This window comes from Melitaea cinxia, chromosome 25, assembly GCF_905220565.1.
Source record: "Melitaea cinxia chromosome 25, ilMelCinx1.1, whole genome shotgun sequence".
NCBI lineage: Eukaryota > Metazoa > Arthropoda > Insecta > Lepidoptera > Nymphalidae > Melitaea > Melitaea cinxia.
Genome location: NC_059418.1, coordinates 6,380,616 through 6,396,965, shown reverse-complemented (window position 1 = coordinate 6,396,965; position 16,350 = coordinate 6,380,616). Strand labels below are relative to the sequence as shown.

The 16,350-nt window shown below is 33.6% G+C and overlaps 3 protein-coding genes across 3 annotated transcripts in view; 1 reads left to right on the top strand and 2 right to left on the bottom strand.

Annotated features, from left to right (window-relative positions):
* Nucleotides 1-12,554, bottom strand: part of LOC123666063 — a 31,720-nt gene extending 19,166 nt beyond the window's left edge. The window contains exons 1-2 of the mRNA XM_045600271.1: nucleotides 12,295-12,554; nucleotides 11,654-11,792 (exon numbers count right to left, since the gene is read on the bottom strand). Of these exons, the coding sequence (XP_045456227.1) occupies nucleotides 11,654-11,792; nucleotides 12,295-12,453 (298 nt within the window). The 5' untranslated portion in view covers nucleotides 12,454-12,554. The remainder of the gene's footprint in view (nucleotides 1-11,653; nucleotides 11,793-12,294) is intronic.
* On the top strand, nucleotides 1,085-3,236 carry LOC123666159 (putative aminopeptidase W07G4.4). The gene has a single exon (XM_045600364.1). It carries the CDS (start codon nucleotides 1,085-1,087, stop codon nucleotides 2,615-2,617), a length of 1,533 nt encoding a protein of 510 aa, XP_045456320.1. The 3' UTR covers nucleotides 2,618-3,236.
* Nucleotides 12,555-14,060: 1,506 nt separating the features above from the next.
* On the bottom strand, nucleotides 14,061-16,216 carry LOC123665976 (28S ribosomal protein S35, mitochondrial). Its single transcript, XM_045600194.1, has 2 exons — nucleotides 15,902-16,216; nucleotides 14,061-14,899 (listed from the first exon to the last, which is right to left on the bottom strand). The coding sequence occupies exons 1-2, from the start codon at nucleotides 16,118-16,120 to the stop codon at nucleotides 14,093-14,095; spliced, it is 1,026 nt and encodes a 341-aa protein (XP_045456150.1). The 5' UTR covers nucleotides 16,121-16,216; the 3' UTR covers nucleotides 14,061-14,092.
* Between the last annotated feature and the right edge of the window lie 134 nt (nucleotides 16,217-16,350).

Genomic DNA, 16,350 nt, shown 5'->3' with positions numbered 1-16,350 from the left:
GACACTCTCGAAAATCTGCATAACTTTTTACTGGGTGTACCGATTTTGATGATTTTTAATTTAATCAAAAGCCGATGTTTATCATGTGGTTACGTTTAAATTTCATCAAGATCTGATTACAACTTTTGGAGTATAATCTTTGATAATGCGTATTTACTTGACTATTTTTTCGTCTACCTACGTTGTATTACTTGTCGATATAATTGAAGTCGGTTTTTTTTCGTTTGCCTGTAAACACAATTATTTATTATATAATTGGTTAAAAAAAATCATAGCAACTCGCCCCGGCTTCGCACGGGAGGAAATGTGGAATGCTGATACTAAATATAAAATATAAATAAATATTTGCAATGTAAGCGCAAAACAATGTTTTTATTTACGATCACATTCGTAAACCTCTAAAACTATCAGTGTTTATCTACTACGAGTGTATTATGCATGTATTATACATACAAACCTTACTCTGTAATCACTCTATTTACTAAACAAAACCGCATCAAATCCGTTGTGTAGTTTTAAAGATCTAAGCATACAGACAGCGGGACGCGACTTTGTTTTATACTATGTATGTGATAACACTGCATGAGATCTTGTTTCATCGGATGGTGACGCTATTTGACGGAGACCGTCGTATCAAAAATAGAAAAGTTTTTTTTTTAATATTATTCTTTTATACCATTGAACTTAAATATTATGAGATATTTCTATTTGCAAATATAAATCTAAAAATTGAGAAGAAACCAGTCCTAGGCTTGTTGAACACCCGCAGTTAAGGTCTCCGCTGTTAACTTAACCCACCACTGGTGAAACCGGCCCTAAATGTAGTTAATTAGTAATAGTAATTAGTATTACTAATGAGAATCCATAAAAAAAAAACAATTATTAGCTACTGTTATTAAATGTCTATCAGTTTAATATCACGGTTGAAACTCCACGCCGTATCTGCTATCAGATAGCGCAAATAAATGATAAAAATAATTTACACAAGAAAACAATGATAATTACAATTAAAATGTATTTCATATTGTTTAAATGTTTAGTCATTCGATAACGCTACCATACGTGCTTCGACGTTCGCATCGATATGTTGTGTCACGAGTTTAAACTTTATGAAAATATTTTCATTGAAAGTAATCTGCAATCGACGGACTACGATGGGGTCATAGTGATACTTTACCCTCAAGAAATGAATATCGGTCTTCCAAGACATATCAGCAGTTTTGTCGACAAGATATCGTGCCTGGACAAGCATGTGTCCAAAGTGCCAACTGTTTGGAATTGTGATTACGTTTCCGGTGGACGTTTGGTTCTTGCGCCGACAGGTAAGATCACACCGTACCACGATGTAAAGGTGATCATGGAAACAGCTAAGAAAGGTATGACACGTGCTTTAGACGCCGGTATGAAGAAACCACTTCTGGTTGTAGAAAATGTAGTCAACTTCCCAGATTCTCAAATGGTGTGCATTCTTGGAGCGCTGGAAGCATTTTACGTACCACTGCAGATCAGGGAAAAACAGGAGAATAGGAATTTTATTAGAATCGGATTACACGCTGAGGAGAAAGAAACGGAACTCTTCGAACGGATCGTCAGAAACGCAATAGCTTTGGAAAGATCAAGAATATTTACTAGAGACATAGCTGGTGGCGATCCTGAAAGGATGTCGCCGTGTAAGGTAGTTGAGTTTGTGAAGAACTCCTTCGCTGAAGACAGTAATATAACGGTCAATGTAATTGATGATGAAAGTGTTATTGAAACTGATTATCCACTTTTAGCAGCCGTGTCGAGAGCAGCGAGCCATGTTGACCGACACAAAGCAAGGGTTTTGGAAATCGAATACAAGTCCTCTGATCCAAACAGAGTCACAGAGACAGTAATACTCGTTGGTAAAGGCGTTACATACGACACTGGTGGTGCTGACATCAAAATCAGTGGCAGAATGGCCGGCATGTCGAGAGATAAGGGAGGAGCTGCCGCTGTTGCTGGTTTCTTAAAAGCCTGCTCGATTTTAAAACCACCGCATCTGAAAGTAGTTGGAGTTTTATGCCTTTGTAGAAATTCCGTTGGTGCTGATTCGTACGTTAGTGATGAATTAATCATATCTCGGAGCGGGAAATTTGTGAGAGTAACAAATACGGACGCTGAGGGTAGATTCGCGATGGCCGATTCGCTATTCAAGATGTCGGAACTAGCATTAAAGGAACTCAATCCCCATATTTATACCATTGCAACGCTGACGGGCCACGCGCGCGCCTGCTATGGAAGCTACACCGCAGCGATGGATAACCACAGCGCTAGAGCTACCAACCACTCGTCCAAGTTACAGTTCAGTGGTTCGCGAGTTGGGGAAGGTTTTGAAGTATCGATAGTGAGATCGGAAGACTTGGCCGTCAATAATGGTAAATGTAAGGGTGACGATTTGGTTCAAATTGATCCGGACGCTAAATGCCGAAATCATCAGCTGGCTGCTGGCTTCCTTATCAAGGTCGGTGGCTTGGAAGATAAAAATATAAAATACACACATTTGGACATAGCAGGTTCCTGCGGTATGCCTCCGGAGGATCCTACAGCTGTTCCTGTAATGTCTTTATGTCATTTGCACAAAGTTCTACTGTAATTTTTTTTTCTTATTTAAAATTAACATCCACGGGCTGAACATCATGCTTTATTATACAAACTACAAATTGACAGTCCTGTGACGACCTAGTAACGCTAGGTCGTGGTCCGATGCTGACGAATTTATTTATTTTTAATAATTTTTTTTACGTATACGTACACTCTTTTTTGTTTTGTTTTATCATTTGAAGCATCAGCATACCATTATATTATAGTAATTCCTCTACATTTAAACCTTTTTCAATTTATTTTTACTTTGAGATACTGATTACTAGACATTTCATTAAACTCATCAAATATCCAATTTTGTTGTATATCTTTCTTATAACTAGGTCATTTTGAAATTTGTTTCAATCTTGTTGATAAATGTCTGAACAAGTTTTTTCGAATTTATTACCAAAAAACCAGTCTATTTTTATTTTTTGTAGAATAGAAACGAAAGTGTTGTTTTTAGTTGTGTTATTGAGATTAAATGTTATACTGTATATGTTATGTAACTATTATTTTATGATCTAAAGCTTGTGCCAAAAATTTGTTTCTTCAGCTAAAATGATATTTAAAAAAAATGTGTTGTTATGGTAAAAATATATGAATATACCAATATACAATTTATATATTTTTTTGTAATTTCTATTGTCTAATTTTACTGTTAATGTTTTTTAAATAACATTTAACCTAATTTGTTATAAATTAAATAAATTAAAAAAATTATAATTAATATTAAATTTATAAGTACCTAATTATATAATATCGCGTAGTGGCGATATTTAAAACCTCGTAAGTTTACAGTAAAATTGACCCTCGTTAAGTTGTAAATTGAGCCTATTTTGAAAAGTATAAGCAAATACAACACAAATATTATTAATTTTAATCCAGAAAAAAAAGAATAGAACAATAATAAAATATATAAATGTACAAAAGGCAGTCCTATTGCTAAGGATCTATCTCTTGTTTTAACAAAGGACGTAAAATGACAAAAATCGGAAAGAACGTGTGTACCAATGATAATAAACAAATATTTAATAATTATATTTTAAGTCTATATATTATTTATACGTTTTATCATTGCCTATTCCCAAACTACTCCTTTTTCTGAGTTCAACTCTTTGTACACTCCCAGCCGCTTCTAATTTTCTACATGTCCTGTCCAATACCCCAAAGATTATCGGGACGAAATCGCTCTTAGCGATAAGACCGCCCGTGAACATCTTTATTTATATGTATTAATTTTTGTTTTATTTCTTTATGTTGTAAAATAAAGATAATTTTTATTATTATTATTATTTATTACACTTGATTACTTTACAGTAGAACACACTATCGTGTTGATTTGTTTAACTTTACCTACTTTCTAAGAACATTTGGGTTATCAAAACGATATTTATACTAATATTATAAAGCTGAAGAGTTTGTTTGTTTGTTTGTTTGAGCGCGCTAATCTCAAAAGCTACTGGTCCGATTTGAAAAATTCTTTCAGTGTTAGATAGCCTATTTATTGAGGAAGGCTATAGGCTATATACCATCACGCTAGGACTAATACTAGTGGAGCACCAATGAAAAATATTTCAAAATCGGGGCTTCCTTTTTCCTTTTGAGAACTTCCGCTGCGAGCGCTGGAATCTTCACTACATAGTAAAAATAAAATAATTTTTAACAAAAAAAACCGACTTCAAAAAGGAAACTAAAAAGTGAAAAATAAATTTACTTAGTACAAAGTAATTCGTATTTTGATTTAGTTAATCAGAAATTATTAAATAAATATTTTATAATTTTGAAGTCGGTGCGAAGTAAAACAATAACTACTAGTATCTACTCGTAAGCTGTATTCAGTTTTCTTTCATAATTTGTTTCATTGACTATTAGTTTGAATACTGTTATTATTCTGTTATTGTTTTGACATATCTAATAATATTTTTTGTACTTGTTAGTTGTGTGTGTGTGTTGTTTGTATTTGTTATTGTAGCCAGGTTGTTGTAGTATTTACTTGGCACCAACTTCAAAATTATAAAATATTTATTTAATCATTTCTGATTAACTAAATCAAAATACGAATTACTTTGTACTAAGTAAATTTATTTTTCACTTTTTAGTTTCCTTTTTGAAGTCGGTTTTTTTTTGTTAAAAATTATTTTATTTTACAATTTTTAGTGATGGGTAGACCTAACAAGGATGCTTTTTCTCTTATGTCGGGGGTTCGGAAACATACACAATACACAAGCACAAACACCCAGATCATGACAAACATCTATATGGCCAATACAAATGTCTGTCGTACGCGGGGATTGAACCCACTAACGCCAGTGCAACAGCCGGTGCTGTGACCGCTGCGCTAACGCGTCGACATACTATGAGTAAAGTTCGCTATCAGGTGTACGTAATAACAACCGGGACTGACAGCCTAGCGTGTTCTCCGAGGCTAGGTTGGAAGAACCACAAGGATTAACAACTGAAAATAAATATTTGTATAAACATAAATATCCACTCCGAGCGGGAATAGAACCCGCGACCGTCGGTGTTTAGGCGCCGCCGACACGGCACATGCACCATTATATCAAAGCGGTCGTCAAACAGCAAAAGATAACTGCTGTAAATTGTTGAGAAATTCCCTCGAGTGTTTATGGGCTCCATCATTAATCCTGGTCCTGCGACACAGATGATCACACAGCAGGTAATTGCTATAAATCGTTGAAAAGTTACCTCGACTATCTTTCGTCTCCATCATCAGACTGTAATGGCAATTGTAACTATATAGGTGCAAAGTTCTCATCAATAGAAACGAATTAAGTTCAAACAGCAGATAATTGCTATAAATCGTTAAAGAGTTCCCTCGACTATCTTTTGTCTCCATCATCAGACTGTAATGGCACTTATAACTCATACAGGTGCAAAGTTCTCATCAATAGAAACGAATTAAGTTCAAAAACCAGGTAATTGCTATAAATTGTTGAGGAGTTTCCTCTACTATCTTTCTTCTCCATCATCAGATCGACTCCAGACCTTTATTAAATAGTAGTGCTTTATAGTACTTAATGAAAACATGATTAAATTTACTAGTCACCCTTACGATTTTTGAAAGTTTCCCTCGATTTCTCTGGGATCCCATCATCAGATCCTGGTTTCCTTATCATGGTACCAAACTATGGATATCTCCTTTCCAATAAAAAAAGAATTATCAAAATCGGTTCATAAACGAAGAAGTTATCCCCGAACATACATAAAAAAAATATATATATACGGTCGAATTGAGTAACCTTCTCCTTTTTTTGAAGTCGGTTAAAAAAGTCGCTTTCTCTGTCGTTATACGGATTTTGATGCAGTTTTTTTAATAGATAGAGTGATTGAAGAGGAAGGTTTATATGTATAAAACATGCATAATATAATAGAGGAACACTGATAGTTTTTGCAACCGTGTGAAGCCGGGGCGGGTCGCTAGTATATCTATAAGGTAATAACTGTATTTGCTCACAAACGAAAGAAACTAGTCTTTAATTTACATCGACAAGTAATACAACGTAGGTAGTCGATAAAAAATCAATTAATTACACATTATTAGAGATAATTCAGAAAGTAATCGTCAGATCTCGAACAAATTGAAATGGGAGGGCATGATAAGCACCAGCTTACGATTAAAAAAGTATCATTAAAAATCTGTACATCCAGTGAAATTTTATGAGGGATCACAGATAAAAAATATAGGCGAATTGAGAACCTCGCCTTAGTTGTACCTAGTTAGTCCGAAGTCGGTTAAAAATGAAAGCCGATATATTATAGGTAGCTATATATTGAAAACAATAAGTTTATATCTAAATTTATACATTTACGTGTACTTAAATATTTAGCACTACAAGGATGATTGTACATTTCAAATTGTTTTATCAACCTACTTTTTAGGTAATAGCTTTCCGTTACGACTTCGCTCGCGTGGATTACACGATTTTGTTCCATTTTCTTCCGCTAAAATACAACCAATGTCACTCAGTGATAAAGCAGCGGTCTCCTGGTAAAAGAATTTTCAAAATAGTTCTTTTTTAACCGATATATATATATATATATATAAAAATTTATATATGTTCGAGGATAACTTCGTCGTTTATTAACCGATTTTGATAATTCTTTTCTTGTTGGAAAGGATATATCCTAAGTGTGGTATCATGATAAGGAAATCAGGATCTGATGATGGGATCCCAGAGAAACCGAGGGAAACCGAGGATGTTGATCATATGGTCACATTTAAATTTCATCGAGATCTGATTACAACTTTTGGAGTAATCTGTGATAATGCATATTTACTTGACTATTTTTTTGTCTACCTACGTTGTATATTACTTGTCGATGTAATTGAAGTCGTTTTTTTCCGTTTACTAGCAAACACAATTATTTTTAATGTATGTACCTACATCGTTTACGCCGAGGTTTCTAAATCGATTTACCTACATGATTTTTTTTTTTTGTTCTTATGATGGACTTGAAGTCGATTTCAACCCAAATGAAACACTTACCTTGACTTCGTTCAGAACAAAACAATCTAAGCGTAGTAGGAATTTCGTTAGAATAGTTTAGCAGTATTAATTGAAACTGTTTATAATATTAATTTTTAATTGGTTTAATTGGTTTTTAATGGGTTGGGAAACCTATCAGTAGCAAGCACAGATAAATAATAGCATTATATTAAAGTTAGTAAGTAGGTTTACATACGAAGACGTTTCAAATTAAATCTTTATTATATATTTTTTGCTTTTAACTAATTGAAGGCGGTTTTTTTAAACATAGTTTTAAATTATTTATTTTTATACTAGGTCAGCAAACAAGCATACGACTCACGTAAGTGGTAGGTGCTGATGGTACGCTTGTTTGCTGACCTACGCTTCAGTCTGTAATATCCCACTGCTCTGCATATGCCTCTTTCACCGTGTAGGAGAAGGATCAGAGCTTAATCCACCACGCTGCTCCAATGCGGATTGGCGGATATATTCCCTACTATGAGTAACGATAACTATCAGGTGTACATGATAACAATCGGGACCTACGGCTTAACGTGCTCTTCGAGGCACGGTGGGGAGACTCACAAGGACTGCACAAACACCCAGACCACGGCAAACATCTGTATTAAAATTATAAATTTGCTAACCTAGTTGTATAAAAAATGAGGACGAACAGGAAGTAGAATAGGCCCTTAGAACCTGTCTCTTCTCAATTAATAATCTACAACTCTTATATTTACACTTGCGAATAGAAATTTATACTAATACTAGCTGACCTGGCGAACTTTGTACCGCCTTCTTTATTTTTTTCTTAAATATAATAATTAATATATCAAAATAAAATATAGCCTATCTTTCAAGTTGGATCGAACTGCACATGGTGTGCGAATTTTATTATAATCGGTTAAGTGGTTTAGGAGTCCATTGAGGACAAACATTGTGACACGAGATTTATATATATTAAGATTATAAAGCTGATGAGTTTGTTTGTTTGTTAGTTTGGACGCGCTAATCTCAGAAACTACTGGTCCGATTTGAAAAATTCCTTTAGTGTTAGACAGCCCATTTGTCGAGGAAGGCTATAGGCATAGGTATTGTGAAACCGCGGGGTACAGCTAGTATCTCATAAACATTCTCTGGTATATGGAATTCGATGGTAAAAAAGATTAATATATCAAAAACTTTTATCTGTTGGATACCGTCATCCGTCAAATAACGTTATCCACAACCTGTGAAAGGGGCCAACAATCTGTTTTATCCTAATAGTCTATAATAATAGTAATAATAAACCATGAATTCGTCCTTAACATACAAACTGAATTCAATTGCGGTACGCGCCTATTTACTGTGGAACAAACTCCCAGAAAGCGTTCAAAATAGTCCTTCCCTTGTTTCCTTCAAACGTTAATTAAAGAAGCATTTTATTTCTCAAGTCAATTTAAAATCATCTACTTAGTGAATATTTAAGTATATAATTTCCTATAATATTATATCATGTATTTGTATTTATGTGTGTATGTATGTATGTAGTGATGTGTATATGTATGATATCTATATGGGTATATGTAAGTGTATGTATTTATACTTGTAAGTATGTAATATATTACAGTTATTTACTACTGTGTTCCCCGCTATATGACACTCTCTCTCATGACCATTGGTTGACTGGAAGAGATCTCTTCTAGAGATAAATCCACCTTTACCATCAACTTTATATGTCATTTTCTGTACATTATTTTTAGTGCAATAAAGTAATTTTTTCTTTATTAAGGATATCTTTTCGAGTAAAGGCCTTCTCCATTTTACTCTAAAGCTTTCTATCTTTTAACGTCCACCCTATGGAAAAAATCTCATAAAACATGGACAAATGCAGACCAAATTCTCATACCGAATTATAAGAATCTATCAGATCTCATAGACTCTCATAACCCTGTATGAGTATCTGGTCTGCATTTGACCATGTTCTATGAGATTTTTTCCATAGGGCAGCTGTCTCCTATCTTTTTAATCTCATCAAGCCATTTATCAGGGATCAACGCTGTTTCCTTTTCCCAAACGGGACAGGCCAGTGATCTACTTTGTTGGACCATCTATATAAGTTCATACGTGCTACGTGGCCTCCCCATCTCCACTTTATTTCGCAGTGGTTTAGAGCATCTAATTACCTTTAATTGTTTCCTTATATCTCTGTTTCTTTATTTGTCTATGCGTTTTAGGTTTAAAAGACTCCATTCCATTGCTCTTTGGCAGGGAGTCTATACGCACCCGTAAACTTGTACGAGATTAAATTAATGAGTACTTTCGCTCTATCAAGAGATAACGACAAAACAAAACACTCTAATAAGAGCGTTCGTGAACATCTCTTTTGATATAAATATAAATAAACCTACATTGATAATGACGTCAAGCTATTATTTACTTACTTGTTACACTAGCCTAACCCCACAATCGTAACTTACTCATTTAAACATTATTTGTTTATTGTTAGTAAATATTATATTATCATACTACATAATACAAAATTATAAGGGATCATCCATCAATAATTTACTTCGCACATAAAACTACCCAAAATTCACCAAACGTCACCAAGAGGGAGGTGGTCAAAAAGTTGCTAAAAATATCACGTTATTGTTTTTTTTTTTGACATAAATAATCTTTGGTACAGGAGCTTCCCAGGAGCTCTAGCTACTTTACTAATAATAGGAACACAATACTATCTGAAAGCAGTGTGATTTGGATGTGATAAGGTCGAGGTACTTCTCCAATTGGTTTGCTTCAAATTTTGAATAGGATATATACTGATTTGCCCTAATTCAAGAAAATTCGATGTTTTCGAGTTGGAGAAAATCTTCAAAATATTCATTTTTAGACAATATTTATTTGGGACATCACAATTTCTAAATCTACAGGAATTCAGTCTACCTAACTAACTACAGAAATACAACGCAACCTGTGAGCAGTATTGCTTAGCTCTGATCTTTTGTAAGGTAAGGTCAAAGTACTTCCCTAGTGCGGCTGCTCGTAATTTTAGTTTGAAAGCCTTTCTCGATGAACAATACTTTGATCAGAGCTGGGCGAAAATAAGTGTGTGTGTGTCAGCTCCGACGCACGCCTGGAGTTTACTCCATATCGTCTGTCTAAATAGGCACAAAAAAGGCTGACTAGTCTGAGAAAAAGATTAATACCATATCAAATGGTATATAAAAGAATCAAATAACGCCATATAAGATACGCTCAATAGGGTTCCGATAGATGGCGCTACGAGAAATGTAACGAGGTCATTCGTTCGGTAGATTTTACTCCTCATATGTTTTTCGTATCATCATTACAGCCTATACAGTCCACTGCTGGACATAGGCCTCCACAAGTTTACGCCAAAAATAACGTGAACTCATGTGTTTTGCCCATAGTCACCACGCTGGGCAGGCGGGTTGGTGACCGGTTTTTTTTTCGTATCGGGGGTCTTATATGAAACTCGATTCTTAAGGGATAAACTTCAAAAACTAAGATATTCTTCTTAATTATAGTATTAATATTATTTCAAATATTAATTACAATACACTAAATTCTTATTAAGAATAGAATTTAAATAGAAAACTAATACAAATAATCTTTGACATTTCAAGTGAAATTGGAAAAAGATATAATAAAACAAGTATGTCAGTAATATACATATATGCTTAGTGTAATTGAAACTATACACGCATAGTTGATAAGGGGCTATCTATAAAATACGTCACATGTAGGGGGTCGACGAAAATTTTGTAACATCACATTTTAAAATATAAAATATTGAATTGTTGGTATTGAAACATGATATTTGAACTATATACCTATTTACGAAATATTAAAGTGTAAAATATGTGACGTCACACTAAGTAGGGGGACGGGGGTTCGCATAAATGTGACAAGCCCTCCCCCGTTTTTGTCCTGCGACAAGGATGGGGAAGGGCTTGAAATTCTTGTGACGTAATATATGGATAACCCCTAAGACCAATTTTGTCATATTCATGTAAATAGGTACATATCATATCGAGTTATGGGAGGCTATGAGATCTGTGAGAATTTTTCTGCATTTGTACATGTTTTTATGGGGTTTATGAGATTTTCTATACGGTCGCTTCTTAGAGATCACTGGGGTCAGGCCTCTACTAGAAAATTCATATATTAATACGTAAAGCAAAAATTTGTACCCCTTTTTACGAAAATTGCGCGGATGGAGAAGTATAAATTTTCGCACATTATAGTTTAATATAGAAAAGGAGTGCAGAATGCTGATATATTTTTTAATTATGCTTAAAAATAAATCAATAAAAAAAAATAAAAAATAAAAAACATTACACACACTACCGTGTATTTGACACACACAGACACTTATACTCTTTTGTTTATTATTAAAGGAGTATAGTCATTGACAACAGAACCATAATAATGCTCAAACTTGTTATTTAAATTATTTATGGTCGAATTTCGACCGCTGGGCAACCACTAATATATCTAGATGTGGCTACATAATATCGAAATAAGTCTTTAGATAAATTTCACCAACTTACCTGGCTCTATATTTTCAAACTGCATATTTATAAAAATGTCCCGGCTCGCTCTGTTGTGCTCAAATGGAAATCCCAAGGCTTTCATGATGAGCATGTCGATTTGCGGAGATTTAAGGCAATCGTAGCCGAGTGTTATACGCTGGAAACATTAAGTATTTGAAGAGACAAATGACATATTTACAGGCTTTAATCAGATATTTGCAATGCCCGTGTGTTCTAGGGTATCAATCGTAAGTCGTAACAGCACGTAGTGCGACCAATGTGACAACGTATAATAACAAAGTTGATTAACGTGTAATGAAATAGCGAGACGGATTAATTTTTATTTTTTTATTTTTTATTAGGCAGGAAAGAGAAGAGGCCTTTATCTAGCTGTAAAATCAAGTGGTCTCAGTTAAATTTTAATAAAGAGAGACGACTAGTTCACTCGATTTTTTCAACGATATGGTCATGGGACAAAATTTAGAAACAAAAAATGCAAAAGCTTTTCAAGCGCACATCCTAAGCCTTAATTTCGCACACATATACAAACTTCACTTCCTAAAGTCTAGAAATCCCTAATCCTAGACCGCTGCACAAATCTGAGCCATAACACAAGCCCAAAGATTGAGCTCAAAACCCTTGCCTATGACAAAACTTACATGAACATCTTCTTTAGCATGTCCCACAGTACTGATGGTACACCTTCTCACTCCCATTGGGTTCTCGAAGACCATCACGTGTCTGTTAGGGGGAGGTTCGTACAAAACCGGTTTGAACTTGAGGCAGGTCTTGATCATGAAGTTTGAGAGTGTGGACATTATCGCCAAAGATTGTTCTTTAGCTGATGAACAAAATATACATCCTAAGCCTTTATATAGTCTTAAATTATACTTAAATTCTACTTTTTAAGTAAGTAGTAACCCATCGCTGTCTATTACTAAGCCACACCTTGTGTTGTTTCACCATTATGTAACTTGAACAAAATTTGTAGCAGCCCGATTGACAAGTACCTCAACAAAGTATATTACTACTCTCAAGTAATCTTGTATTCGTTTGGTGAGTAAAGTACCCAGAGCTTGGGAGAGTCAACGGGCGATGCTTCTAGTCTCGCAAGCGTCAATAGGATACGGTAACCGCTTACTTAAGTATGCCATAAGCATTACATAAGCTTAAGTACACATTTTTAGTATAAATAATAACAATAAGATATTTGCAGACGCCGTTCCACTTAATGTAAGTGATAACATGATGATAAATAGCCTCTGACGCTTCTATAGAATTTTTCTTTTTGTGAGTACCTACTTAAAAATAATGAGGTACTGTAATCGTTAAGTTTATCCGAGTTTTTTATACAGCTACGTCAGTAAGCAAGCTCAGTAGGCTGTGCTAACGACATATTCCATATATCATACATAATAAAAAATTCTTTAAAATTGATTATACTTGTAACATAAGACATTAAAATACTTTTTTAATACTTACCGAAATGATTTGAATTTATGTAAAAAGGTATCGTTCCATTCGGCCAGAACACAAAATGTTCTTTCTTGAAAATATCTTTAAATTAAAATTAAAATAATAAATAAAACAATTTTTTTATTAGAGAATAATAATTATGTAATATTGTAAACATTTTTTTTTATCTTACGAAAATTAAAGTTATTTAAATTAAAAACTAATTAAATTAGCGATCAAAAGAAAATCTTTTCGGCGAACATATATTTTCTAAAATGTTTCGATTTGAAATCAAGTAACAAGTCTCAAATATATTTTTACTTAAGCTCATTACAGAACAAATTTATTAAATGTGCATAATTACTTTCGCTAAAATCATTTCTATCAGCAAATACATTGATAAACAAAAAATTAAATAAAAAAACACCCGCCGAATTTACCGCCATATTGCTTCACAAAAGAGCGTAATACTAAAGCATTTTTACTGCCATTTTATCGCTTTCTGTATATATAAAACTTATTGGAGTGTAAAAATTATGAGATTGAAATTGAAAAAAGGCTTTTATTTCTCTTTCAAGAAGTAAAAGCAAATACTGTATTCATGAAATGACCAATGTATGTACAGTGTATTATACCAGCTTACTTTTGTATACAAAAAAATTGGTGTTTATTATTTAAAAAAAGAAATAGTTATTTATGTATAAATGATCGATAAACTTTTACGAATTATATGATTCTTGTGCTATTGAAAAGCTTAACTAAACAAATGCATAAAACATAGAACTAAGCAACCTAATCTAATCCCTTACAGTTGTAGGTTTTAACGAAGATATATAAAGAAAAAAAAAAAGAAAAAATTAAATTAGTCAAAAAATTGACAAATAATTTTTTTTAAATATTATTTAACTTCACTTGCTTAAATTTCGCAAAACAGGACGTTATGGCATCTAGCTTGTAATAAAACACAACATACAACCTATAAATATTTATTAAAATTTACAATTAATCAACTACCTTCTTCTCTGGCAACCCAAGCAATTTCCTAACTGCGACATCGTAATTTTTCAACGTTTTAGCACTTTCACCCTCATTAAATAATTCCAAAACCGCATTCTTATACTCCAAACCATTTGGTATAGACGATGTATCAAAATTTCTAATCTCATCATCACTCAAATTATTTTCCTTATTATTTGACTTAAAGAACCAATTGACAAGATTCTTCTTCGAGGGATGGGCATCAAAATCATAATACTCCATATCTTCTAAAGTTTTTTCCTTTTCCCAATCTTCTACCGTCCATGACTCGTGATAGCAAGCCGTCAATAAATAATTCACATAGTCCAAATTCTGTTTTCTAACCGGACATCTATCTGCCGTAAAAGTTACCAAGTCAGTTTTCTCGTCATACTTATCCCCGACCAATCTTAAAAACTTATCCTTTGCACGCGAGTCAAGCTTCAAATCTGACAGTTTGACTCGCATAGTCACTATTCTAGCTAACGGATTCCTGATAGTTGGACTAGCGTGACAGTAATCTGACGTTATCACTTCTACTGGATAGTGTTTCTCAATAGCTTCTTCAGAATTTAGCAATTTTGGCCATTCCGTGCAGAACTGTTTTATAGCTTCACATTGAGTTTTGATTACTGGTGGTGTGAGGTGGAGGAAGTTTGGTATTTTCATAAGTTCAGCGTTTGCCTTTTTGCCTGGTGGGGCTTGACCTTTCGGTACGTAGCCCTGTCTGATTGGTAGCGGTACAGAGGACGGGTGGAAAGATCTTGGGCCAGGCCAGACGTTGCCCCAATTCTGGAAAATGGACACATATATATTAAATGATGAAACATTTTAATTATAATATATGTTTGACTATGATATTTTGTCTTTGTAAAAAACATAGATATATATATAAATACTCTAAACTAATAGAAAGATTTGAATAAATAGTACGCTATTAAATTGCACTTTAGTTTCACAGTTAGTAAGTAACAAAAACATGACCTTTACATTAAATTATAAGATATATAAAACTAAAAGATTTTAATAGTGATATAATAGGATCTGGATTTATTAAAAACTATGTATCACCATCATCATCATTTCAGCCTATCATAGTCCACTGCTGACCATAGGCCTCCACAACCTAATGTGTTTTGCCCATATCCAGCACGCTGGGCAGGCAGGTTTGTGACCGCAAAACAGTATAAGTTATTATATTTACATATTTATTTCGGACTTTAAATGTTATGTTACAATTTATACACCTACACCGACAAAATACTATCTCCTCTGCCCCTCGTTGTCTGGAAGAGATCGTTTTTCAACAATATGGCTGCACTTTGTACCTTATGATACTTTGTTAAAATCAATTTGTTATGTACTATCTCATGTTTGGTGTGCTTTCAAGCAGTATTGTGTTCTTGTTGGTGAGCAGAGCTTCTGGGGAATTGGGGCTAAGATCGGCAACACATTTGCAATGCTTCTGATGGTGCATGCATCTATAAGCTTCAACAATCGCTTACCATCAGGTGAGCCGTACACTTGTTTAATGACCTAATTGTATTTAAAAATATATAAAATATTCTACTTCACAATCGCCATAGCATTACAACTTGTATTGGAATAGTATAGTTAATATAACAATATATATCAACGTAAATGAAATCGGGAGTGATTTCTAGTACATACAATAAAACATTTAGTATGTTTTAAATTTAGATTAATTGCTTTCGACAATGTCAAAGTAGTACCAAATGATTTCGTGAATATCACATGGAATTAGGGGTTTTATGAGCTTTATAAAAAACATACCTGATCTGTCGGCATTTTCTCCGACCTATCTGGTTGTACATCCGCTCTGCGAGCTACTTTTCTCTGTATCCTTCCCTTTTTCTGTAATATATCCAGTACACGAAATTCCTCATCTTCATCCCCCTGTTTCTGAGTTTCTGCTGTAGTTGAATTCAAGCGCCATAATATATGGGTGTTATAAACTACGCCTGGTTTATATTTCCTTATAAATAAACTCATTTTTTATAAATTATTTTTTAAAATACGGGCTTGTGACACTTATAAACAGCCCATTATTATTTAAGGTTATCCATTGAATAGTTTAAAAACTGTCACCAAATTTAATGTTTAAAAACTTTCTTAACATAGTTATTTATTGGTATTTCGAAAAAATATCATATTATACGAATGAAAATTAACTTGAAAACGCAAGAACATTGTTATTTTAAGTTTATTGCATATATTTGTGA

Bases quoted from the DNA above. Each gene is read 5' to 3' on its own strand.
- LOC123666159 (XM_045600364.1), top strand. From the start codon at position 1,085: ATGTTGTGTCACGAGTTTAAACTTTATGAAAATATTTTCATTGAAAGT.
- LOC123665976 (XM_045600194.1), bottom strand. From the start codon at position 16,120: ATGAGTTTATTTATAAGGAAATATAAACCAGGCGTAGTTTATAACACC. The intron at 14,900-15,901 runs GTATGTTTTTTA...TCCATTTTCCAG, and splicing joins AGAAAATGCCGACAGATCAG to AATTGGGGCAACGTCTGGCC.